At 38.7% G+C, this 26,470-nt stretch overlaps 1 protein-coding gene across 1 annotated transcript; it reads left to right on the top strand.

Annotated features, from left to right (window-relative positions):
* The first annotated feature begins 12,954 nt into the window (after nt 1-12,954).
* LOC141614400 (uncharacterized) lies at nt 12,955-13,314 on the top strand. The gene has a single exon (XM_074433145.1). It carries the CDS (start codon nt 12,955-12,957, stop codon nt 13,312-13,314), a length of 360 nt encoding a protein of 119 aa, XP_074289246.1.
* The last annotated feature ends 13,156 nt before the right edge of the window (nt 13,315-26,470 follow it).

Raw genomic sequence — 26,470 nt, 5'->3', positions numbered from 1 at the left:
TCAATTTTCGGGTCGATGACCCAGTATTTCAAATGATCCAATTTCAAGATCGATGATCCAAATGTGCTTAAGTGATGATTATTGCTAGTACGTTTTCTGTGTTTCAAATATAGCAGGATACGCTTCAACTGGGGGCTCTAAAGTCTTCGACTTTAGAGCCATTGCAAACTGGGGGCTCTGAAGCCGTTGGCTTCAGAGACCATTATCAAGATGGAAGGGATGACATCCACCCAGAATTCAAGTCAATACAAGAGTATGAAATGGAAGAATTCCGCGGCTGAAAGCAAATGATGAAAGTGGCGGCAACCTCCTCGGAAAGTCCCGTCCCATTTTGGCACCTGCCAGCAGATGATAAATTTTGGGCAAATGTCAACAGATGATGAATTTTGGACGAATGCCAGCGGATGATAAACTTTGGGCATGTGTCAGCAGATGCCGAACTACGACGCGGGTTTGATTCTGTCAGAAACGGATACGTAGGCGCCCAAGGATAAGGCTCAACCCACCATTTATGCAATTTATGGGTCGATGACCAAACGACGATAATTTGACGCAACAGAAGGGAGAGTTAATTCCCGACGAAGTTTCAGGTATGATCTCTTCTTATGGCTGGCGAGCTTATATACGCAAGTCTAATGGACTATAAACGACCCGAAGAATCCTCAGGTCGAGAGGGACCTGGGGTGTACTTTGACTTTCGCCTTGTCCAAGCCTCAGTCAAAGTGGGGGCTCTGTAGATACCCGTATCCGTCGATATTGGAATTTATAGAGAACCCGACAAACACCCGATGATGATAGGACACATGTATTCTTTAGTTGTCACTGTCATTATTTGGAGCTCGTTTTACGAGGTAGAATGGGCGTCGTCGATGAGGTAATTTATTAATTTAAAAGATATTTAAATTAATGTTTTTTTTAATGAGTTTATTCTGTTAATTTAAATGATATTTAAATTAAAGTTAGCTTTTTTAAAGTGATTTCAATTTAATTTATTTTATTTTGAATTTATTTTCCCAAGTTTATTTTATTGAAAATAAAATAAATATTTGATTTGAAAAATCATTTTATGAGTATTTTTGATTTGAAAAGTCATTTATTTTAATGGATTATTTGATTTGAAAAATCGTTTTTTAAAAGCGAAGAATTCGTTTTGAACACTCGTTTTTGACCTCGATTTTAGCTCGTTTTTTAAGCCCGTTTCTTTTACGAATTGGCACGAATCTCGAGTACACTAACCCACCTAGACTTCTACCCATCAACCCATGCTCGAACCCCCATACCATGGCCCAAATTCTCGCTCAAAACCAACCCCAAGCAGCCCACGCATAAACCGAGCCCCCTGTTTTTGCGAGCCAATTCTCGAGCCCAAACCCGCTCCAAACACTACCAAAACCCGTACCCATTAACCCTAACCCATACCCTAGTATCCTACCCATATTATCCTAGCTTAATCACCAAGAAATCCCTCAAAACGAACCCTAGAAACCCCTCCCAAAACCGATGGACAGCAGCTATGTTCATTGAGCCCGACTGCTTCCTCCTCCCTTTTACCCTATTTTAAACCCTTATAAATACCACCCCTTCACCATACATTCATTCCTCTAAGTTCTCCATACATCCAACCATCACATAGAAGCTTTAAACCTCAGAAACAAACCCTAAACATCCTCCAAAACCCCTACACAAAACCGACACACAAACAGAAACTGTTTGTGTGCCTCCTTCAAAAATCATCTCGTTCCTCCATCAAATCACCATAAAAATTCGAGTTTCTTGTTCCTAATTAACCATACAACATCCATACACACATTAGATAAAGAATTACGAGCCAAATTGCCCTTGAGAGTACACGAAATCCCTCGAAAAACAGAGTGAAATAACACTCTGTTTTCGCGGTTTTTCCTTGTCTGTCCAGTTCTGTTTGTGCTCGTTTTTCGTGCCCAATAACCCAAAACGAGCAGGGGTTGCTTTAAGATCCTTGTTCTCCTCTCTTTCTAGTTTTCAAAACATCTTTCGGATCGAATTTTCGTCGTGAAACGAGGGAGATATCATTGTTTTAAAACTGCTGTCCAGAAACTTTCCAAAACGCGCGTGTGCTTTGTTCTTCGTCGACGACGGCCTCTCGAGATAAAACCTACCTTCGATTACGACCCAAGACGGTGTCAACGATACATGTAGGTTGAGGGTGCATCAAATCCCCTTCTCTTCCTTTTTCTTATTTCGTTTTTTATGCCTTTTTTTTATAGCTTGTTTTTGTTTGTTTTTTGTTTGTTTATCGTTCGTTCTAAATTAACTATGAAACTAGTTTAGCCCGAGTATGAGTTAAAGTACCACCATGAACACCCGCGTTGATTTGAGATGGGAAAAGAAACCGCTCCTTCTGTCGGTCGTACACCCCCGTCTCATCTACATATCCTCGTGTTCAAGGTAGGGCATAAATAAAACAAGTTATTTAACTTCGATCTTCGCTTTCGACCCCTTACTGTTTCGGGCCAAATCGATGGACCTTAGGACCCGTTGCATGTTAGTTTAACTTCTGATTGTTAACCTATGACGTAATTAGATGACTTTAAATCAATTCAATAATCTAATTAGACACTTTAGGTGGCTTCGACATAGCTTTTAAAATCAATCGACGATTTCTGTAAATAATTGAATGCGTCTATCTCTTTCACTTAATTTCTCGCTAGTATGAGAGTGCGTGATTAGCACCTTCTCATTGACACTCGATGAGTTAAATTAATTAGCGAATTTGACCTAAATAGACCCTTTAGGCCGTGTAGAATGCACCATAACGCGACAATCAATCAACATCGTTTTTAACTCGTTTTCTGACCTTGTTTTCGATTCCTTTTCGCAACCATTCGATCTAACTAATGAATCTAACTTAGGAACTAGTTTGACTCTGGTTGGGCCGTGGTTGGCCGTGTGCTTTGGCCGTGTGTTTTGGCCTTCTTTTTTCGTCTCCCTCTCTTTGTTTGTCTTTTGTTCTTTATCGTTCATAGCTTGTAATTTGCGGTTTTGTTTATCGAGTTGTAATCTTTCAATTTTGTTTTTATTTCTTTTGAGTCAAAACCTCTTCAAAAACCTTAGTCTTGTTGGTTAGACGGTTGTTCCCAATGCTTGTAGAAGCGTAATAAACCGCATGTTGTCGAAAGCAACATGGCCCGGTTTATGCTAATGCATGCTTTGGTGCATAGCCCAATGTCTAATCCGATGGGATTAAGTGAGGGCACGCAATACGAGGAGGGACCCACGGCCGTGTGTCATGTAGGCCGTGAGTCACTTCCCCCATGTGCACGGTTTTCAAGGCCGTTTGGCCGTGTGTTTTGTGTCGCGTTTTGAGTCGTATGTAGCATTTGTATTTAGATCGAGTTGTAATTTATTTATTGTTGTGTCGGCATGAAATGCCTGGTTTGTAATAGGTAGATCCCAACGGCTCCCCCATTCCCCCTAAGCCTTGTTTGTTTTTGCTTGTATGTTGTTAGATTAATCAACCCGCATGCTAAATTACAACTTTGACAAAGTTAGTGTAGTTGCATCTAAAATGACATAGAAATTGTTGTCACATGATAGGGTTAAAACAACGTTTGCATTACATACATCGCAGTAGCTATGACCTTGTTTGAAATCCGACACTTGACTTAGTAGAGGCCGTTATCGACGGGCGGGGTTGGGTGTCCTTATGGGCTTCCCAACACGTACCCTCACCCCTTACTCAAGATCTATGGTTTGTGGATCCGTCTAAATACCATTGGATTACGAGAGTCATTCAAATCGAGTGATATAGGGTACAAGTCTTTATCTTTAATCACTCGTAGTCGATGGGCTTTATGCTTTTCGATGAAAGGTGTAAAGTTGACTTGAACGGTTCCAAGTTCCCAAAAAACTTGGTGGCGACTCTAATATGTCTTAATTCGATTCGAAAGAACCTCGAGTCGATTATGCCGGTGTGGATCCCTCGGACGCAGTTCCCGAGGGCCTTGTCCACAAAATGCATCAACCTTTATACGGTAAACCGCAATACCGACGTCAGTGCCATAAAAATAAATGATGTGGAGCACCCCGTTTTGAAAATTTTCCTTCGCCTAGTGACCAACCTCCTTTACGGGAGAAAGGACCTTAGTAAACTCAATTCCTCGGAAGTAATACTTCTAAGCTCCTACCACAATCCATACTATGAGAGGAGTTTTTACTTTAGCCCTGTGTCTAAGGTATGCTTAGCATTTGAAAGGATGACCAAGTCCGACAAATGCTCCTTTGATTGTGGTGCCCTAATGACTAGACTAGTCAAGAACCTCTTGGGTATGAACCGGGGGCAATTGATAGACTCATGAGTACGGAGGTGCCATACTTCGATATTGCCTACATGAAAGGCATGTTTTGGGTCGTGGATAGGAAAGATAAAAAGGGGTACTAAAGGAGGGTGAACACGGACTTATATATTAAGCTTCCCGCAAACGGGAGATTGCCCGAAACCTCTCACTTACCCGAACTAGCCTCACTTCGCCCTCCGGCCTGATCCTACCTCATTTCTAAAAGTCTTACTTACACTCTTTACGGTGAAGTGGTACGAAGGGAACCAACCCCACATGCCCATGCCCTTGTCGCACTTTGATCGCCCTAGACACTCCACTTACGACCCGTCCTCTTCTTTCATGCACGAACCTTCACCGCACCATGACCCTCCCCGACACTCCATGCACATGCCGTCTTTCACCGGAAAGTATAACCAACCACCGCCGGCTTATGGTCACCATTATCCCATGGCGGACCTAGTTGAGAGAGTGAACAACTCCTTGGTCCTAAGAGATATGCATGAGTTCACCTATCACCAAGGGGTAAGGCCGACCGAACGCCCTAGTTTTTGGTCCGGGGAGGGGGACACTTACGGAGTATTCAAGGCCTATGGTATTCAACTCTCGGATTGGGCTCACAAGATTCCTCATGGTGACGGACGCTTGCTTGGCCCTTGGGCGGGACCTCACTATACCACCGGGAGTTTCTTCAATGATACACACCAAAGTGGAGGCTACCTAGAGAATGTGGGTGGTGATTACCAAGGTAATGTGGATAGTTCGTACCAAGAGGAGGTGGGAGGTGTCTCTCACGAGGGTGGGAGCAATGTTTTCTATGGAAGCGGGAGTGGAGGAGAAGCATCTAGTTGGGCAACGGGACTTATGGAGTATCATGGCCGCTATGTCAACGCAATTGTAGAAGAAGCGATTATGGACACCTTGGGTGATACAAGGAGGGAAGAGCTTAGCATGCGGAGGGAGGAGTCACCGGTAAACAACCAAGGAGCCCTGGTTCGGTGGGTGAAGAAGCTTGGCAAGAGGAGGAAGTCGTATTCTTAGTTTTATCTACTTATGTGGAAACTTGTATGACCTTGTGTCGGTTGAGTCTCAAACAATTTACTTTTCTCGCGTTGTAAACTTGGCCATAAGGCCAAAAACCTAGTAGATGTTGTGTGGTGTGATGATACTATGATCACCATTGAGACTCTTTTTGCAATTATGATCGACCATAGGTAAGTTTAGAGACCATGAATGACCATATTTTGGACTATCAGATGACACGGGTTTGATTCTCTTCTCTTTATTCCTTATATTCTTCCTATCTCAATTTCACCTCATTCAAACAACACCAAAATCTCTCTAAAAATAATTATAAAACTCCATTTTTGTGATTTAATACTTGGGATAAGTTTTCCACTCTAAATTTCTGTCTCAAATCTCTCCTAATTGGCAATGTAAGTAGACCATTCTTCTTCTTATTCCTTCATCTTGAATTTGTTAGATCTACACTAAAGTGCTTGAGGTTTGTCAATTAATTTCATGCTTTTACTTAACTAAAAGTAACACAATGCTTTCTACATGATTGTTGCTACAAAAAAAATCAAATTTTATGTCGAAAATTTCGCTCATCATCAAGGAAAAACGAGATTTTGATAATGAACTTATGTGTGGGTTTTGATGTTGGTGGTTGTGTCTAATTGGACAACAAAGGCTTAACCTAGTAGATGTTGTGTGGTGGGATGATGCTATGATCACCATTGAGACTCTTTTTGCAATTATGATCGACCATAGGTAAGTTTAGAGACCATGAATGACCGGATTTTAGACTATCAGATGACGCTCGACCGAGTGCCCCATCCCACTCGATCGAGTGAGCCGAAAATAGACCCTGGGAACTTTCTGTAAAACCCCGCACTCGACCGAGTGACACTCTCACTCGACTGAGTGAAATTCCCACCTGACCGAGTAAGTCTCCATGCGACCGAGTGGACTGTTTTGTTTCTGTTTTGAACGTTATGAACTGACATGGACTGATTATTTTCGTTTTGTGACCCTACCGACCTCCCAATAGTTTTATGAACATATAAACCCTTAACGAATAAACTGGAATGAGTTATTTACACTGTTATGTACCGTTTTATATGTTGTAACATGAAATATGTTTAGTTGATGGATGAGAGTCATGAGACCTACCATGCTTAGTAGGGATAATAATGATGCGGTAATCGGTAAGCATAAGTGAGAGTTCTATGAGCCTTACATGATCGTGTCTTATGGAAACTAGATTGAGATGATATTTATACGAGGATGGATAAGAATACATGTGTAATCACGTGGTTTATACACAACATGTGTTAGTCGGGAATAAAGAATATGGAAGAAAGTCAATCGCAGTAGACGAGGTACCCGGCCGTGTTATGATTGTTATGTACGGAGTAAGGAATTATACATGTATACCTAGAGTCACAAACTATGCACGATATGACTGGACCTTACGCATAAGAGTGGGAATGAATGTTGAGCTTGACTTTTACTCGAACCCATGAGCCTAGATCGAGTGAATAAGAGAATCCTTCTTGAGTGAATAAGAGAATACTTCTTGCGAGAGATCGAGTGGCAAACTTCGGGACAAAGTTCTCCTTTAGGGGGAGAGAATGTAATATTTAGGAATAAGAAAGGACATGAGAACACAAAATACCACGTACGGTAAAACACTAGCGAGAGAGACGAGCGAATGTGTGAGGAAGAGTCTTGGGGGTGAGGTGTGACACGAATGAGAGGTAAGAAAGTGTTAAGGAAATGTGAGGATGAGGAGAACTTCGAGGACGAAGTTCATTTTTAAGGAGGGAAGATTATAATACCCGGCCTTTGTGGGGGCCGTACTTAGACCTTAGGACGCGTGAGAGGACCTTTAGACTGATAAGAGAGCACTCAGAAGGGAAGAATAGCCTTACACTAGACCTCGACTAGACGGTGTGGCATTGCAATGGATCGAGTGGGTCTACTCGGCCGAGTGAAGATTACACTCGACCGAGTGAGCCCACTCGACCGAGTGAAGTGCTACTCGGCCGAGTGAGTCCACTTGACCGAGTGGACTCGGCACTCGGTCGAGTGCTGCTGTTTTCAGAACACGGGATTAATCTCTTTCTTCCAAAACCCTAAAATTATTTCCACCTTCCTCCTTATCTCTCCAAACTCTCTCCCTTCTCTCTAAACCCTCACAAATACCTTCTACTTAGGATTCAAGCTTGGATTAGAAGATCTACCACCTTCCTCTTCATCTCCTTCACCTAGTAAGTAAAGATCTCCCCTTTTCTAGTCTTTTAAACCTTAACTTTTGGGGGAATTTGTCATGGGTAATTAATTAGTGATTAGTATATGTATGTGGGGTAATTAAGGGGTAATAATAAGGGGCTTTGTAGTATATATTAGTATAGGATGTGTTGTGATAGTTATCATATGATTTGTATAGGTTGAGACGATTTCGGTCTGGATTCGAGTAGCTTGAGGATATTGCTAAAAGGTAGGTTAATCCTACTCGGTTTCAATAACGTGAGGTTGTTTATGTTGGTGTTGTAGTTAGTCTTGCATAATTAGGGTATTTACATTATAACATGTTAGTGGGAATCGCATCATTAAGAGAATAATTATGACATGTTGGTTGTGATTCATGTATTGGTCATTATCATATATGTTGGAGAATTTGTTGTTGTTGTTGTTGTTGTTGTTGTTGTTGTTGTTGTTGTTGTTGTTGTTGTTGTTGTTGTTGTTGTTGTTGTTGTTGTTGTTGTTGTTGTTGTTGTTGTTGTTGTTGTTGTTGTTGTTGTTGTTGTTGTTGAGACGTAAGACGGTTGGGAGACCGTCCTACGCTTAAGTCTCCTCTTGTAGATTCCCACTCCAAGAGGGATGTGTACATTAATGACTTGAGTTACGGAGGGACTCGTGTGTTTGAGACACGACGTCTGGCAGGGAATCCAGTCGTTTTTCGGACCCGGTACGTCTGGGCGTTTCCCGGTACCTGTTTGTGATTATCGGTATATCTAGGCGTGTCCCGGTACCAGTGTGGTTGTCGGTATCTCTAGGCGTTTCCCGGTACCGTGGTGGTGGTCGTTGATGGTAGTTCATTCATATCATAGTCACGTTGCATATTCATGTTAGAATAAGTGTCCTCCGACAATAATGCGATCACAACTATCGATCATGATGATCACATGTTTAAATCTCATATTTAAGAATACATGTGGGAAGTAATATTTTACAGTCAACTAGTCCACACATATCGGTAATGATTGGCTGACTAGAGTTTGACATTACTGTCGTGCGACGGTGGTGATCAGTTGATCCCCTTAGGTCATACCTAAAGGGTGACGATGTTAATTGATTATTTAATTAATCGTATGTAGATACGGGTTGATTAAGTTGCTTGAAATTGACGGACGATTTTGTGAGTATAATTGACGTGTCTTATTGTAATTCGATTAAATAAGATACGGACTAAGTAATCAAATTGTTTTATTACTTAGATAAAATTATTGTTTACGAAACAATTGAAATTGAATGAATAATTTATTATAAATACAAGACGTTGTAATCTATAATACGATAAACCGTTTTGGTACAAGTAATTAGGAATTACTAGTCGATTTTGTATATGACATATTTTATGAATATGTTGATTTTTAATATGTTAAAAAATACATCACAATTTCACATGACAAGTAACATGTGATATTTGACAAATTGACAAAATAATGTGTAAAATGGACTTTCCATTTTACATGATATGTACCGAAAATAGGGTGGTTTTAGGGTTTGAGTGTGCTTTATATTTTATTTAAAATAGCAATCATCACACTAAACCTAGTCTTACATACCTATAATTTATGGGTAGAAGGAAAGGCCATGCATTGGCCCTAAAAAACCCACCCCACCCGGTTTTAGAGAAAGGAGAAAGCCAAGGGATTTTCCTCTATAATTACACTACACTACAACACTTTTCACTAGTGTAATTTTATTTTTCATTCACTACAAAAATTTAGAGAAGTTAAAGAAAGAAAATACTCCAATTTCTCTCCTCTCTTGGCCGAATAACAAGAGACCAAAAATAATATTTTGGGTCAAATTTTTAAGCTAGATTAATAATATTACTAGTTCATAATATTATTAATTATTAAGAGTAACACCTTGGGTATAAGGTTTTGGGAGAGCTTCTAATTTGAACCTTTGTTCATCCATTATAAGGAAGCTCAAGAACTAACAAATAGGTGAATTTATTGGTGCCCTTTTGATCCGAAATCCCAAAGTAAGATTGGCGATTTCTTCTCTAATCTTGTTTTTAGTTTGCATGCATAAGATCTAGTTATTATTTTATGACTAAATAATCACTTTTGTATGAAATGTATAGAAATGGAATTAATGAATCCTAACAAGTGGTATCAGAGCCTTAGGTTGTTTGCATGCAAATCGGTTTATTGTTTTTCTGAGTTAATCTTATTAACAAACAAAACTTGTAATTTTGTGTTTATTATGATATATCACGAAATCACTTTGCATGTTAAAGTTTCTGGTCTTAAAATTTATTTGGGATATTTTGGTTCATTTATGGATTATATTGTTCATTTTGTTAATTTATGACATAAAAATGTGATTTTGTATATATAAATGTCATTTTTGGACGAAAATTACTTAAACTTCGAATTTTCTAGTGGTTTTTGTATATGTTTTCACATGTAATGTATACTGATGGCCTGTAAATTTTCATGTTAAAATAAGTTGTTTTGCTCGAAATATGAATTTTATAATTTAAAATCGTATTTAAATGGGTAAATAGATTATTATGAGTTATATTTCGAATTTAATCATGAAATTTTAGTATATTGTCACATGCAATTTTACAAGATGTGTGTAAAATGTTGGCTATTGTGAAGTCCTTTTGCATGATTTATGAATTTTTGATGAAAAATCACATAAATAGTGACTATAATTAGTTATAATGCTAAAACATACTTTATGACTAAATAAAAACATCACATGTTGCATTTTATCATATATTTCAGATCTAAAAGTGAAAAGTTGATGAAAATAAATTTTCTCATATTTGTTAAAACCGATAAACCGCAACATTGTTTTTCTCGATAATTTTTCGAAATTTTTATCCTAAGTATTGAACATTATGAGAGTCATGGTATTTTTCCAGAATGTTCATAAGTTTGAATTTCAAATTTTGAAATTATTTGAAATTATTTTGATTTAATTTGAAGTTTATGTTTTAAAATTGTAATTTTAAGTCCATAATGAATAGGGTGTTGGTGAATCAGGAATGGTCACTTGCCAGACCTGATGCCTATGCTAGTTTTTTTTAATGAAGGTTATTTTGATCATTCTCCCTGTATCATTCATGATTCTACCACTTCTTTTACTGGGAGAAAGAGCTTCAAATTTTTTTACATGTGGAGTAAAGTGCCTGATTTTTTACCCTGTGTTCAACAAGCTTAGAATACAAAATGGCAGGGTACCAAAATGTTCCAAGTAGTTATGAAAATGAAGAGTTTGAAACAACCCTTGAAAAATTTGAACAAGCTTTTATTTGCCGATATTGAAAACGGCACAACTCATGCCTGGAAAGTCCTAGATGCCATACAAACTGCTTTGCATAACAACCCTACTGATTCTGCTCTTATTGATCAGGAAAGAGAAGCTTTTAAAACTTATGGAGAACTTCAAACTGCCTGTGGTAGTTTCCTTCTTCAGAAGTCTAAGGCAACCTGGGTTAATCAAGGGGACAATAACACTAAATATTTTCATAGTGTCCTGAAAAATAGACATGTCCAATCCAAAATTTTCAAGATAACTGATGCTGATGGGCATACTTATACTGATGGGGATAAAATTCAGCAGGCTTTTCTCGATTATTATCACCATTTGCTTGGAACTACTTCTACTACTACCCCTGTTAGTGTCCCTGTGGTCCAGCTGGGGAAGGTATGTACTTCTGAACATTGGGATATTTTATTACACCCTGTTAGTAATAATGAGGTCAAGAATGCTATATTTTCCATTCCAAATCACAAGGCCCCTGGCCCTGATGGATTTTCAAGTGAATTATTCAAAGAATCTTGGTCTGTTATTGGGGATGAGGTATGCAATGTTGTACTTGATTTTTTTACCTCTGGCAAAATTCTTCAACAGGTGAACCATACTTTCATTACTCTCCTTCCTAAAGTAGAACTCCCCCAAAATGTCACTCAATATAGGCTTATTGCTTGTTGTAATGTGTGCTTTACAAGGCCATCACAAAGATACTTGCTTCTAGATTGTCTAAGATTCTCCCTGAAATTATAAGCCCTAATCAAGGTGGGTTTGTGAAAGGTAGGACAATCATTGAGAATATTTAAATTTGCAAGATCTTGTGAGGCTTTATAATAGGAAATCTATGTCACCTAGATGCTTGATGAAAGTTGACCTCAAGAAGGCTTATGACTCTGTCAATTGGGGTTTCTTGGAATAAATGCTTGAGGCTTTGCATTTCCCTCCTCCATTTACTCACTTAGTAATGACTTGTGTCAGGACTGCCTCATATTCTTTAGTGATGAATGGCATGAATTTTGGATATTTTAAAGGGGCTAAAGGTTTGAGGAAGGGGGGCCCCATATCCCCTCCTCTGTTAACTATCACTATGGAGTATTTGAGCAGGATCTTGGATCATGTGACCACTACCATGTCTTTCAAATTTCATCCTTTATGTGGTAGCCTTCAATTATCCCACCTTTTATTTGCTGATGATTTACTCCTCTTTTCTAAAGGTGATACTCATTCAATTATTATTCTTTTAAGAGCTTTTGCCACCTTCTCCATTGCCACTGGCCTGCAAATGAATTCTATGAAATTTAATATTTATTTTAATGGAGTTCATCATTCTGTGAAGGCTGATATCATTGAGGTGTCTGGGTTTGTGGAAGGTACTTTACCTTTCAAATATCTAGGTGTACCTATTGTTTCCGGCAGGCTCTCACATAAACACTGTGCTATTTTAATTGATAAAGTTACAGCCAGAATTAGGGGGTTTGGTGCAAGGAAACTTTCTTATTGTGGAAGGTTAACTTTGGTAAATACAGTGTTGACTTCTTTGTATAGCTACTGGGCTAATATTTTTATGATTCCAAAGGGTGTTCTCATAAGGATTGATACCTTGTGTAGGAACTATCTTTGGGATAGTTCCACTGAATTCTTGAGGTCACCACCAGTAAGCTGGGAGAAACTGAGTGTTCCAAAAAGTGAAGGAGGTTTGGGTGTTAGAAATAACTATTACTGGAATGCAGCTGTTGTGGGTAAACTTGTTTGGTGGATCCATTCAAAGCCTGATGCTCTTTGGGTTAGATGGGTCAACCACATTTATATGAAGGGTACTCCTTGGGCTTCTTACTCCCCTAAACCAGATGTGGCTTGGAGTTGGAAGTCTATTTGTAAGCTCAAAACTAAATTCCCTTTGGTTTTCAATACTGGAGTATGGAGTACCAGTCCTCCTGGGTACTCTGTCTCCAGTGGATATGATCTGATCCGGACTCATTACCCACGGGTCCCTTGATACAAGTATACATGGAATGTCTGGAGTGTGCCTAAGCACACCTTTATTAATTGGTTAATTGCTAGAGAAGCCATGCGTTTGAAGGTTAAACTGTTTCAGTTGGGCATTAGTCAGGATGCTATGTGCTTGGTGTGTGGTGTGGCTGATGAGACTCATATGCACCTCTTTCACCAGTGCCACTACATCAGGAAAATTCTTGGGATGATTAGTGTTAAGCTCAGCATTCGTCTTCCCCCAACAGTTATCTTGCCTTGGGTTCACAGCAAGCCTTGGTCGAAGATTAAAAAGAAGGTCCTTATTGCTTGGATTCAGGCTGCCTACTATATGGTTTGGATTCAGCGTAATAAAGTTCTTGTTGATGGAGCCCTAGCTCATCCAAATAGGGTCGTCCATGATATAGTTAGCATGATGAAAATTCGTTGTACTTTTTAGCTTCAAAATGTAATGTCTTCTAAGGATAAGGAATGGATAGTTATGATTAGCTCCTAATTATAATTGTCCATTCCCTTCAAAATGTACCATTTGTTGGTAGTTTGTAATAATTTGTTTACTGGTTTTAATGGAAAGCTAACCTTTCACCAAAAAAAAAGTCCATAATGAACAATATTATCAAATCAAGTTGAATTATTGTCAAAGTGTTAGTGAAGACTAAATGTTAAGTCCTAAGTGAGTTAGGATAATTAACTTGAACATAAATATGAATTTATATAACATATTGTGATTTAATAAGTTAAATCACGCAAATCCGTAAAAATCGATTAATATACGATATTGGCTCTTTAAAGGCGATTTAGCTTAGAATTTGGCATGTTCATACATATTATAAATGTTGCATTTTATTTATGATTGTCATAATTTAAGTTTATATAATTTTGAATTATGTAATTTTACTTAGTATGACCTTAGTTTTTAGTCGATATTACCCGAAATGTATGGGAATATCGATTCGGTTGTAATTTTGTGTTCTCGTATCACCAATTTGTAATTTAATAGTTATTTATATTTTATTACAAATTTATAATAGGAAATTATGTAATTTCCCGGAGTTCCCGAAGAAGACGGTGTTGCCTCGTTTTGCATGCCAAGACCGAAGTTCAAGGGACCAAAGGAGTTGGTTTCCGCATTTGTAATAGTTTATTAGATTTACTATTTTAGGAATACCATACTAGGATTTTATTTTTATGCTTTGCATTTTATTTATATGTTGCATGCATCGCTAAATCGCCATAACTAAACATGCATTTTTAAATCTAGTTTATCGACCGTGTCAATTACAATTATCGTAGTTCATCGCTTTAGTTCACTTAAAACGTGATAGATAATAAATTGACATGACCTCTCGCTAAATAAACAATTGAGACTTAGCCTTACCAAAAATTAGAAACCATGAAAACCTATTTCGTGAGGGAGTGCGCTCGGCCAAACCGGGGTACAAGCCTTGTTACGTAGGGGAAGTGGGTGATAAATGTCTATCCAACGAATTCATGTTGATAAGGGTTGTATCGCCAAAGCGTGCCCAAGTTAATGTGAATTTGGATCATGGACACATTTATTCGAAATTTGGGTTGAACTCAACAAAAATAATCTCGACCATAGCCGGATGTGTTTTGGGCTAAAGATAAATATTAATGTAATTTTATCGACCAAGAGTTATAAAAGTAGAATCGATTAAAGAGTTAATCCACCGAGTTATATTGATGAGGGTTGTATCGCCAAAGCGTGCCCAAGTTAATATGAATTTGGATCTTTGAATCATTTATAATAGTTGGGTAGAGGTCACTATATAAATGCTCATATCTTGTTAAATTATTTACAAGTATGATTAAAAAGACAAATGTTAATATTTCCTTTTCCTCCATACTTGTAGTTCATTACAATGAATCCATCAAACGCTACTACACCGATAACTATTGAGTCTTGCCACAATATTTTTGACGACGTTTGCTTCAACAATGATTTCGACACTACTAGAGAACTTCATTTTGGGATAGGTTCGAATGAAAACCTAAACTTCATCACTTCTTCTAGACCACCTACTACTACAAGATCTCTTGTGAGCCGGTCTCAGGAAGACCGCCTCATAAAATCTATAGGATCTTTATCTTTGGAAAAGAAAGATGCCGAAACTAGTGGGAGCTCAAGCAATCAAGCTCTTACTTCTAAGGGCAAAAGGTTCAAGAAGAAGGGAAAGAAAAGGAAAAACTTCAAGCAAGTTGAAGATGAGTGCCATTATTGCTATGACATGGGACATTGGCTTAGGAATTGCCCTATATATTTGCAAAATATAAGGGAAGGAATCATCGTTCCAAAAGGTAAAATTCCTAAGGAAATTTATGTTATTGATGTAAATTATACTTCCACTATGACATGGGTATTGGATACCGGTTGTTGTTCTCACCTTTGTAATCATTTACAGGGGCTAAGAGACGTGAAGAGGCTTAGCAAAGGAGATGTGGATCTACGCCTTGGAAATGGAGCTCGAGTAGCGGCCGAATCCAAGGGAACTTATGTATTGGTTTGCCTAATGGATTTGAGTTGTATTTACATAATTGTTTTTATGTGCCTACACTTTCTAAAAACATTATTTCGATCGCCATGTTAGATATGGACGGTTTTTGTTTTGTCATTAAAAACAATCGTTGTATTATTTCAATGAACGACTTGGTTATAGGCCAAGCTCCTTCCATTAATGGCATTTACATTTTAGAAACCTCGAATCCAACTAATGACATCTACAACATTCAATCAAAGAAACTCAAATCAAATGATCCAAATGAATCGTTCATTTGGAATTGTCGATTAGGTCACATAAACGAGAATCGCATCAAAATATTAATTTCGAATAATGAGATTACACCATTTGATTATCAATCATATGGAACATGCGAATATTGCCTTCTAGGCAAGATGACTCGTAATCCTTTTAGCGGTAAAGGAACACGAGCTAGTGAACTATTGGCACTCATACATACCGATGTGTGTCGACCAATGAGTATCACCGCTCGAGGAAATTATGACTACTTCATAACCTTCACCGACGACTTAAGTAGATATGGGTATATCTATTTAATGAAGCATAAGAGTGAAGCTTTTGAGAAATTCAAGGAATTTCAAAATGAAGTAGAGAACCAATTGAACAAAAAGATAAAAGCACTACGATCTGATCGTGGTGGAGAATATCTTAGCCATGAATTCGATTCACACTTGAAAGGTTGTGGCATAATATCACAACTATCTCCACTCGGAACACCAAAACTCAATGGTGTTGCCGAAAGGAGAAATCGAACCCTACTTGATATGGTTCGATCAATGATGAGTCAAACCGAGCTACCAAACTCGTTTTCGGGATTTGCGATCCAAACCGCAATAAAATCTTTGAACATTAGTCCTACCAAAGCAACCGAAAAGACTCCATATGAGATATGGAGAGGAAAAGTTCCAGTTCTATCCTATTTCAAAATTTGGGGTTGTGATGCTTATGTCAAAGTTAAAAGTGACAACAAGCTAGCCCCACGATCTGAAAAATACATCTTTGTAGGATATTCTACCGCCTCAAGAGGTTATCACTTCTATAAACCTCAAGAAAACAAAGTGTTTGTGTCTTGCGAAGCTGTCTTCTTAGAAAGAGAATTTATTTCTAAGAGACAGAGTGGGAGAAATTTTGAACTTGATGAAGTTCAAGAGCCACAAACCGAGGTAGAGACGCAAGAAGATGTTCCTTTGTCGTCTAGCGCGGTTCTCCCTCCTCCACTTAGAAGAACAGGCCGAGTTTCTCGCCATCCCGATCGATATGTTGGACTTATCGAAGAAGATGGAACACTCGATGTGTTGCTTTTAGAAAGTGACGAGCCCGCCACCTACAAAGCCGCAATCTCTAGTCCCAATTCCTCCTTATGGCTTGAAGCCATGAATCCGAGATGGATTCTATGCATGAAAACCAAGTTTGGAACTTGGTGGATTGGCATGAAGAGGCAAGACCTCTTCAATGCAAATCGATTTTCAAGGTCAAGAATGGCATAGAAGGACATGATGATGTCTACAAAGCTAGGCTAGTGGCAAAAGGATTTACCCAAGTCCAAGGTCTTCATTATGATGAAACCTTTGTCCCCGTAGCCATGCTAAGATCCATACGGATTTTTTTAGCGATTGCCGCATTTAATGATTATGAAATATGGCAAATGGATGTCAAAACCGCTTTTCTAAATGGGCATTTAGAAGAGGAGGTGTACATGATACAACCCGAAGGTTTTGTTGATTCTAAAAATCCTAACAAAGTATGCAAACTTAAGAGATCCATTTATGGACCTAAGCAAGCATCAAGAAGTTGGAATCATCGATTGGATCATGTGATAAAAGAGAATGGTTTCACTCAAAGTGTTGAGGAACCATGTTTATACATGAAATTTAGTGGGAGCAATGTTGTGTTCCTAATCTTGTATGTCGATGACATACTACTCATTGGAAATGACATTCCGATGTTGTCTTCTGTTAAGAAGTGGTTAGGTAACCACTTCCAAATGAAGGATTTAGGAGAGGCACAACGCATATTAGGTATCCGGATCCATAGAGATAGATCCAAGAGGATATTGGCACTAAGTCAAGAATCTTATGTTGATAAGATTCTTCGACGTTTCAGCATGGATAAATCCAAAAGGGGATTGGTACCTATGGTAAGTGGGACAATATTGAGCAAGTCTCAATCGCCCACCGAACCCCATGATGTTGAACGCATGAAGTTGATCCCTTATGCTTCCGCCGTTGGATCAATCATGTACGCCATGATATGCACATGTCGTGATGTCTCGTATGCCTTGAGCATGACGAGTAGATATCAAGGAAATCCAGGTGAGAGTCACTGGATAGCCGTCAAGAATATCCTTAAGTACTTGAGAAGAACTAAATATTCTATCTTAGTGTTTGACACCGAGCTCCGTGTTAATGGTTACACGGACTCAAGTTTTCAAACGGATAGAGATGATATGAAATCACAAGCTGGTTTTGTTTTCATGCTCAATGGTGGTGCTGTTAGCTGGAGAAGCTTCAAGGAAACTGTGACTGCGAATTCAACAACGGAGGCTGAGTACATTGCAGCATCAGAAGCTGCCAAGGAAGCTGTATGGATCAGGCAATTCACGGAAGGTCTAAGAGTAGTACCTACCGCCAATGATCCCATCACTCTCTATTGTGATAATAGTGGGACGATCTTCCAAGCCAAAGAAAGGAAATTGCGATATGTAAGGTTGGGACGGATGATAACATAGATGATCCGCTCACCAAGCGTTTATCGCAGGCTAAACACAATGGAAATATGGTGTCCATGGGTCTTAAACGTGTACCAAGTTTGTGTTAGATTTTGAAATAAAATAAAAGTGTTATTTTGTTCATAATCGCATTTGTCTTTTATCTTTTCTTTATACCTTGTTATATCCAAACGGGTTGTAGAGACAATTGAACCCCGTTAAAGTGAACCCGAATTAACATAGTATTCAACCATAATCACTTATATGAGGTGACGTCTCAAAGTGACTAAAGTGTGATGCGATTGATGGCAAGTTCAAGTGCCATAGAGTCATGTGAGATGACTAGTCTATCACATAGGCAGACTGTTAGGAACACTTTGTCGGGCCTTATGACCGCTTATAGAGTTCTGGCAAATTTATATAGCCTGGTCGTGGCGAGAGCTACTATAGTATTCTAATGAGTCGATTCTTTTAACTAAAGATTGTTCGCCTAAGGTGGCACAATTTCAGATTAACTTTGATTTATGTTACTGCGACCTTCGTAAATGTGGTCAAATGGGCATATTTTGGGTTATGATGGTAGTCGAAGGGAATAGTGCGATAGGAATTGTCCACCCCTTGTCAGGGTTAAAACAATATCTCAAGGCCACTCGAGGAGTAATGAACTGAAAATGCGTGGCCACTCTCGGAAGGTATCTATGGTAGATAATTTCGGTCAATCAGTTATTCTCCAGATCGAGGAAATCACTCTCGATACGATCACTTGCAAGTACGACCTGAAAGACACCTTGAATTGAGTGGGAGATAGTAATAGGACAAGAGAATTGGTGACGCACACTTGTCGAGGACAAGTGGGAGATTGTTGGAATAAGTGTCCTCCGACAATAATGCGATCACAATTGTCGATCATGATGATCACATGTTTAAATCTCATATTTAAGAATACATGTGGGAAGTAATGTTTTACAGTCAACTGGTCCACACATATCGGTAATGATTAGCTGACTAGAGTTTGACATTACTGTCGTGCGACGGTGGTGATCAGTTGATCCCCTTAGGTCATACCTAAAGGGTGAGGCTCTTAATTGATTATTTAATTAATCGAATGTAGATACGGGCTGATTAAGTTGCTTGAAATTGACGGACGATTTTGTGAGTATAATTGACGTGTCTTATTGTAATTCGATTAAATAAGATACGGACTAAGTAATCAAATTGTTTTATTACTTAGATAAAATTATTGTTTACGAAACAATTGAAATTGAATGAATAATTTATTATAAATACAAGACGTTGTAATCTATAATACGATAAACCATTTTGGTACAAGTAATTATGAATTACTAGTCGATTTTGTATATGACATATTTTATGAATTTGTTGATTTTCAATATGTTAAAAATACATCACAATTTCACATGACAAGTAACATGTGACATTTGACAAATTGACAAAATAATGTGTAAAATGGACTTTCCATTTTACATGATATGTACCGAAAATAGGGTGGTTTTAGGGTTTGAAGTGTGCTTTATATTTTATTTAAAATAGCAATCATCACACTAAAAACCTAGTCTTACATACTTATAATTTATGGGTAGAAGGAAAGGCCATGCATTGGCCCTAAAAAACCCACCCCACCCGGTTTTAGAGAAAGGAGAAAGCCAAGGGGTTTTGCTCTATAATTACACTACACTACAACACTTTTCACTAGTGTAATTTTATTTTTCATTCACTACAAAAACTTAGAGAAGTTAAAGAAAGAAAATACTCCAATTTCTCTCCTCTGTTGGCCGAATAACAAGAGACCAAAAATAATATTTTGGGTCAAATTTTTAAGCTAGATTAATAATATTACTAGTTCATGATATTATTAATTATTAAGAGTAACACCTTGGGTATAAGCTTTTGGGAGAGGTTCTAATTTGAACCTTTGTTCATCCATTATAAGGAAGTTCAAGAACTAACAAATAGGTGAATTTGTTGGTGCCCTTTTGATCCGAAATCCCAAAGTAAGATTGATGATTTCTTCTCTAATCTAGTTTTTAGTTTGCATGCATAAGATCTAGTTATCATTTTATGATTAAATAATCACTTTTGTATGAAATGTATAGAAATGGAAATAATGAATCCTAAAAATTCACACATTCGAGTCGTGTCGTACCTATTGAAACTGACGTTTGTGTTTTGTGTAATTGTCACCTGTCTCTTTTGGGGTGGACTGTGTTAATCCATATGATGTCCTTTGGTTATATGAGGAGCAGGTTAGGTACAGATATTTGGATAGCACACGGGTGACGGGACGAGCTTGATGAGTCACGAGACGAGTGTAGATAGTTAGTTGAGTATAGTAGACCTTAGTTGTATTTTAATCACTAGTTTATGGTTTGTAATCACTAAACTTGTTATTTATAATAAATGTTTCTTTATTGTAACTCCTATTCACCACCTCGGGAAACCGAGAAAGTAACATCTCCTAATTACCTTGGCCGGGTAAGAAGGGGGTGTTACAAAGTGGTATCAGAGCGACGATTTTGGCACCTAAACCAATGAACCAAAATGAACCTAGGTGTGTCTAGTAAAATGAACCGTACATGAGTACCATAGGAGATTGGTTTTGGATGAGCGGGCGCCCTTATGCCAAATATAGTGCCTATCATCTCAGTTGGTCACTACGTGGGTGGTTAGCAGTATGGGAAACATTATGTGAATCGTGATATGAATGCATGTGTGTCGTGGTTTTAATGAATGTTTGAATATGGCATTGAGTATAATCATTAGTGAAAGTGGCATGATCACATGAATATGTGATTTACATTATGTTCTTGTATGATATAGTACTTGCCATGATACATGAAGGTGTGTGGAAGTTGAATGCTAGATTGTTAGGGGTAGTGTGCCTAGAAATAGTTAGTATATGGTTGTATGCGAACAATGACATTGCTCCTCGAATGCATGTTAATGTTTTATTGTATATGAATGGTGAATTGTGTTGGTAGAGTAGTTATTGGTACTACGATAATGTACCAAAGACGGTAAAATGGGATGACGTATGAGCTAATTCTGGTGAGTCACCGAAAGCCGGTGGACTCTCGAACCTTCTCTTTGTGTTGCATGGATTTCATCGTTCTCATTCGACTCAAAATTTCCTACTATAAGCAACCACTCTACCGAGTACGAGTTTGCACCCGACCGAGTAACCTCTCACTCGACCGAGTGGGCTCTGACACTTGACCGAGTGGACCATTTTCAGAAGATGGGAACATCCTGGAAAATAGGGCACTCGACCGAGTGAACTCGACCACTCGACCGAGTGAAAAATTCACTTGACCGAGTGAACTCGCCACTCGACCGAGTGAACTCGCCACTCGACCGAGTGGATTTGGGATGGGATTTACACGGGTTTGATTATCTTCTCTTGATTCCTTATCTTCTTCCTATCTCATTCTCATTTTCACCTCATTCAAACAACACCAAAATCTCTCTAAAAATAATTCTAAAACTCCATTTTTGTGATTTACTACTTGGGATATGTTTTCCACTCCAAATTTTTGTCTCAAATCTCTCCTAATTAGCAATGTATGCTTAGTTTGCATGAATATGGTTATTATATGTATTCTTAGTATGCATGAATATGCTATGAATATGCCAATTATTGGTTTACCATAAGGATTACTTCTTACCAATGACATCTAACTTAAACATGCACGCGGTTAAAATAAATATATAGGCTTAGGGCAACACATTCCACATATCACTAGACACGTTATTCTACTTCATATAATTTACAACATCCAAATATCAAATTGCAAGATATGGGAAACAATTTCTTTAAAACTTTGGCATAAAGCTTACATTTTCAAGGATAAAAAAACATGTTAAAACTTTCAAAAATTATCAATAAATAATCACTTATTTACTTCTTGAGTAATTATACTTTCTAAAAAATATAGAGAGTCAATAAATCGTGAGAGAAAGAATAAAGTCCAAAACTCATAAGGTCAATTTATAATGAATTTTTCAACTTGTTTGGTCGAAACTGAAATTTAACAGCAGATTGTCTGAAACTTAGGTCAACTTGTAAAAATAACAATTAAATGTAGATACATCAAAAATTAACGTGTCTTATCAATTTGAAAACATATACGAATCTTTTAAACAATGGAGTTAGAATTATATATAAACGATAAATACATTTTTAATGGCAAATTTTACAAAAACATGGGTCTAAAACATAACTGTGCAGGAATATTACGACCATTGTCCACTAAAATATTTATTACTCTTAAACCGTAACTCATCTAAGTATGAAATCAGTGGCATATGAAAGCTAAGACATAAGCCTATCAACATAAAAAAATTTGTCCATAGATATTAAACAGGCAATAAATGGAAGCCATGGCAAACAAGGTTAAAATCTGAGAAATCAACCACAATTACATTCTTCACAATTTCACGCATTTCCATCATGCTTCATATCTTAACATAACTATGCCTCCCAAATACATGCCAACACACTTTTCCCATACCCACATACTTATACCTATTGAGGTCTCTTCCCATATGTGTGTGAGGGGCATTATCCCACATCGGTAGAATATTAGTGAAGGGATTAGCTTATAAGTAAGTGGGCTATTCTTCCTACTACCAATTGGTTTTAGGATGGAAACTCACTTGCTTGTGAGCCAGTTTCATGCACCTAATTCTATAAACCCGCTGCAGAGGACTCAACAAGTGGTATCAGAGCCGATGGTTCGGCTTAGGATCGCAAGATGCGATGTGGTGACAGTGCTCGAGACGGCGCGGAGTAGCGTTGTGGTTGCGGAGTAGCACCACAGTTGGACTCTCTCCCTTGGTTGACCAGAGATGCGGAGTAGCATCGTGTGAGTAGCCTGGTCGGCCCGACATGGGGTTGTGTTGGGTACGGAGTAGCGCCAAGTGAGGGGGAGTTTCAGCACACACACACTGATGCGTGTCATTTATATGATGTTTTACACCTCATTTTACACGCATTTCAGAGCTCATTTGTGTAGTTTAAGCTACCATTTCCCCTATTTCCGTCTACTTTCGTGTTTTTGTACATTATTGCAGAAATGTGAAGAATTCAACGGAAATTGAGCTAAATCCGTCCCCGAGTATCCTGCATTGCATTTGACGTGAAGAATTTACTTAAGGAACGAGCTTGGTGCGTGTTTCAAGGCCCAAAAGACAAATCCACGAGATTATAGAAGTCAACTATCAGCTACTTCAGTCGATCGACCACTGCCTTCAGTCGATCGACCAACCTGCGGGTTCCAGTAGCTACTGTTCAGCTCAGAGCAGTCGATCGACCGCCATTCTTGGTCGATCGACCAAGCCGCTACTTCAGACGAGAATTAAAAGATTGAGATTTATCAAGCCCATGAGTTATTAGGTTTAGGAATAATAGCTGCGTACTTTTCCTTTATAACGCAGCATGAGTTTTCAGAATAGCTATCGAATTATTATTCAAGTTTAGTATACAGTTTTAGTTTATCAATAATTAGGGTTCAAGGATTAGTTCGGGATTGAACACAATTCACTTGGATAATTCGGCTTTGTTCTTTTCCTTCTCAATTCACACGGTACTCTCCTGTTTTGTTCAAGTTATTTTGCTTTCTTTTATAGTTATAGAATTGCTAGATCAGTTTCCCAAGCCGAATTGCCATCTTATGTTAATTGTTTATCTTACCGTATCAATCATGAATTCTGCAGTTTATTTAGCCAATCTTACTGTTGTTATCATTCTTAGTATGAGTAGCTAATTTATTCGTGCTAGGATGAAGGGGAATTATAGCGTAGGCGGCATTAGAATTAATATGGCCTGAAATCGCGTGTCAGTCGATCGACCGCCATACCTGGTCGATCGACTAACCACGTGAGGTTTACCTTCGTTTTAATTGATTTAAATGTTGTATTTGATGAATCGAATGCATGCGACTAGTTGAATTCTTAATATATGACTGACGCATTAGATCGAAAGATAGGGAAAGTTGTTAGATCACCAATTAAAATGACTAAACTATGCTGAGATCGAAAGATAGGTAAAGTTTAGATTATTAGTCACTTTTCAGGACGAGAGTCAGTATTAGTGATATTAGGGACTTTTAGCGAGATCGAAAGATGCTATTTGTTAAGAGTGGACCGAGAGGACCTCTTGTTTTCCCGCCTCATGTGTTTGATTTAGACCTACTTAGTATGCTGCCGCCAAAACTATAGTGAACCGACCATCCTTGTACCCCTTCTTTTATCTGTTTTATCCGTCTATTTAGTTTATTGCCTTTAGCTATAGACCAAATCAATTCAACCCCCACATTCGTTACCTTAGACTAGAATTAGACAATTATTAATTACATTCGCCTCCTTGTGGTTCGACCCTGTTACCACTAGCCTAGGTTAGTTTTAATAGGAATTATAAATATTATTTTTGGTACTCACAACGACGGGTATCAAATTTTGGCGCCGTTGCCGGGGAGGCAATTGTTCTAATTTTTAGTTGTTTTATTTTAGTCTGTTTCTTAGTTTAAGGGACATTGGTTCCTTAAACTATTCTCATATTCTTTTTGTAGTTTCCTCTTATGCGCAGGTCACAGGGTGGTGAATTACTACCGATCAATCCTGAGATTAAAAAGACCTTGCGTGAGTTGAGGTGATCGTCTAGGGTATTGCCGACAGAGGAAGAGCTGAGTACTCTGTCAAGTTACTACGAGAACGCCTTATTTGAGGAGGATCCCCCTTCATCTCCTGTCTCTAATTCATCAGCTGAGACCGTCACTTCTCCAGAAATTCCAATCATGGCTGAAGAAGCAAGCATCGCTAGTCACTCTGAGCCGACAGCTGCGAATCTTTACAAAGGATTCGCATTACCAGGGGAAGACCGAAAGTTAGAGCCAAAGCCTGCCTATATTAATTTGGGTGAGAGAAACCAATTCGGGGGAGCTGCAACTGAAGATGCAGCTAAGCACATGGAGACCTTTATAGATTATTGCTGTTCCATACCCGCACCCACTGGCGTGACTCCGGACCAGATAAAGGAGACCATGTTTATTTTCTCCCTTTGTGATGCTGCGAGGGAGTGGTATAGAGACCTAGATCGAGCTGCTAATGGGATCACCGACTGGAGTTCGTTGGCCTTGGCATTTTACAAGAAATACTTTTCTGCCTCGAAGACCAATGCGATTAGAGCTCAGATCACGAGCTTTAAACAAGGGCTGGATGAGAACTTTCATGAGGCCTGGGTCCGTTTCAAGAAATTGGTACGAACCATACCGCACCATGGGTTTGAGAAGTGGAGCCTATGCAATCAGTTCTATAATGGGCTCTATGATGATCAAAGACCTATCTTGGATGCTGCAGCAAGTGGCCGATTTGCAGAGAATGTTGGAGAGACCAAAGGGTGGAAGATCATTGATGACTTAGCCACCCATAAAGCTGAGTATGGGAATTCCAGATGGAATCAAAGGAGGAGTGCTGAATCTCCTTCTGTAGCTGCACTTGAAGCTCTCACTGCGAGATTTGATAAATATGAATTGGGAGGGGCTTCAAAAGGAGGTATTTACCATGTAAATGCTGTGTCAGACGGTCCTTTCATCTGCAAAAGGTGCGGAGCTGAGGGACACGTTTCAGAAAATTGTCCTAGTCCCTTTGAGTCTTGTGCTGCCTTTCAACATTATAGGCAGACAAACACCTACTATGAGCCTAATGTTCATCCCAACTTGAGGTGGAGTAGCCAGAATGTCCTAAATCCAACTCCACCTCCGCAGCAGCAAGCTTATGTGCCCCCTCACAAGCAACAACCATTTCAAAAACCTCCCTATGTGCCGCAGCAGCAACAACCCCAAAATTTCGACTTTGCTGAATTGAAGAATATGTTGCAAAAGGAGTCCCAAGTTAGAGAGGCCGGAATGAAACTTTTAGAGAGCCAAATTGCTCAATTGGCTAGCAAGAGTACCACTCGAGCTCCGGGACACTTACCGACTCAGACGGACCAGAAAGAGACCCTTAATGCCATCACTTTGAGGAGTGGGTCTGTAATACTCCGTATTTATAAGTCTTGGGGTACTCTATCGAGTAGGCCTTACTCTGTCGAGTAAGGGTAAGTTGCGTTTTAGAAAAGTTTCTGACCTGTTGGGTACTCGATCGAGTAGCTGGGGTACTCGATCGAGTAGGGGGGTACTCGATCGAGTGTCCTTGGGTACTCGATCGAGTAGCCGGTTTGCGGGGTGATAATTCGACGGGTTTTGTTAATAACACGGATTACTATATAAATCTTTCCGTCACTTTCATAATACACCTTTACAAACCTGATAACATTAAAAGGGAGATTCAAG

Source organism: Silene latifolia, chromosome 11, assembly GCF_048544455.1.
Source record: "Silene latifolia isolate original U9 population chromosome 11, ASM4854445v1, whole genome shotgun sequence".
Taxonomy (NCBI): Eukaryota; Viridiplantae; Streptophyta; class Magnoliopsida; order Caryophyllales; family Caryophyllaceae; genus Silene; species Silene latifolia.
This window is presented reverse-complemented; position numbering and strand designations above follow the sequence as displayed.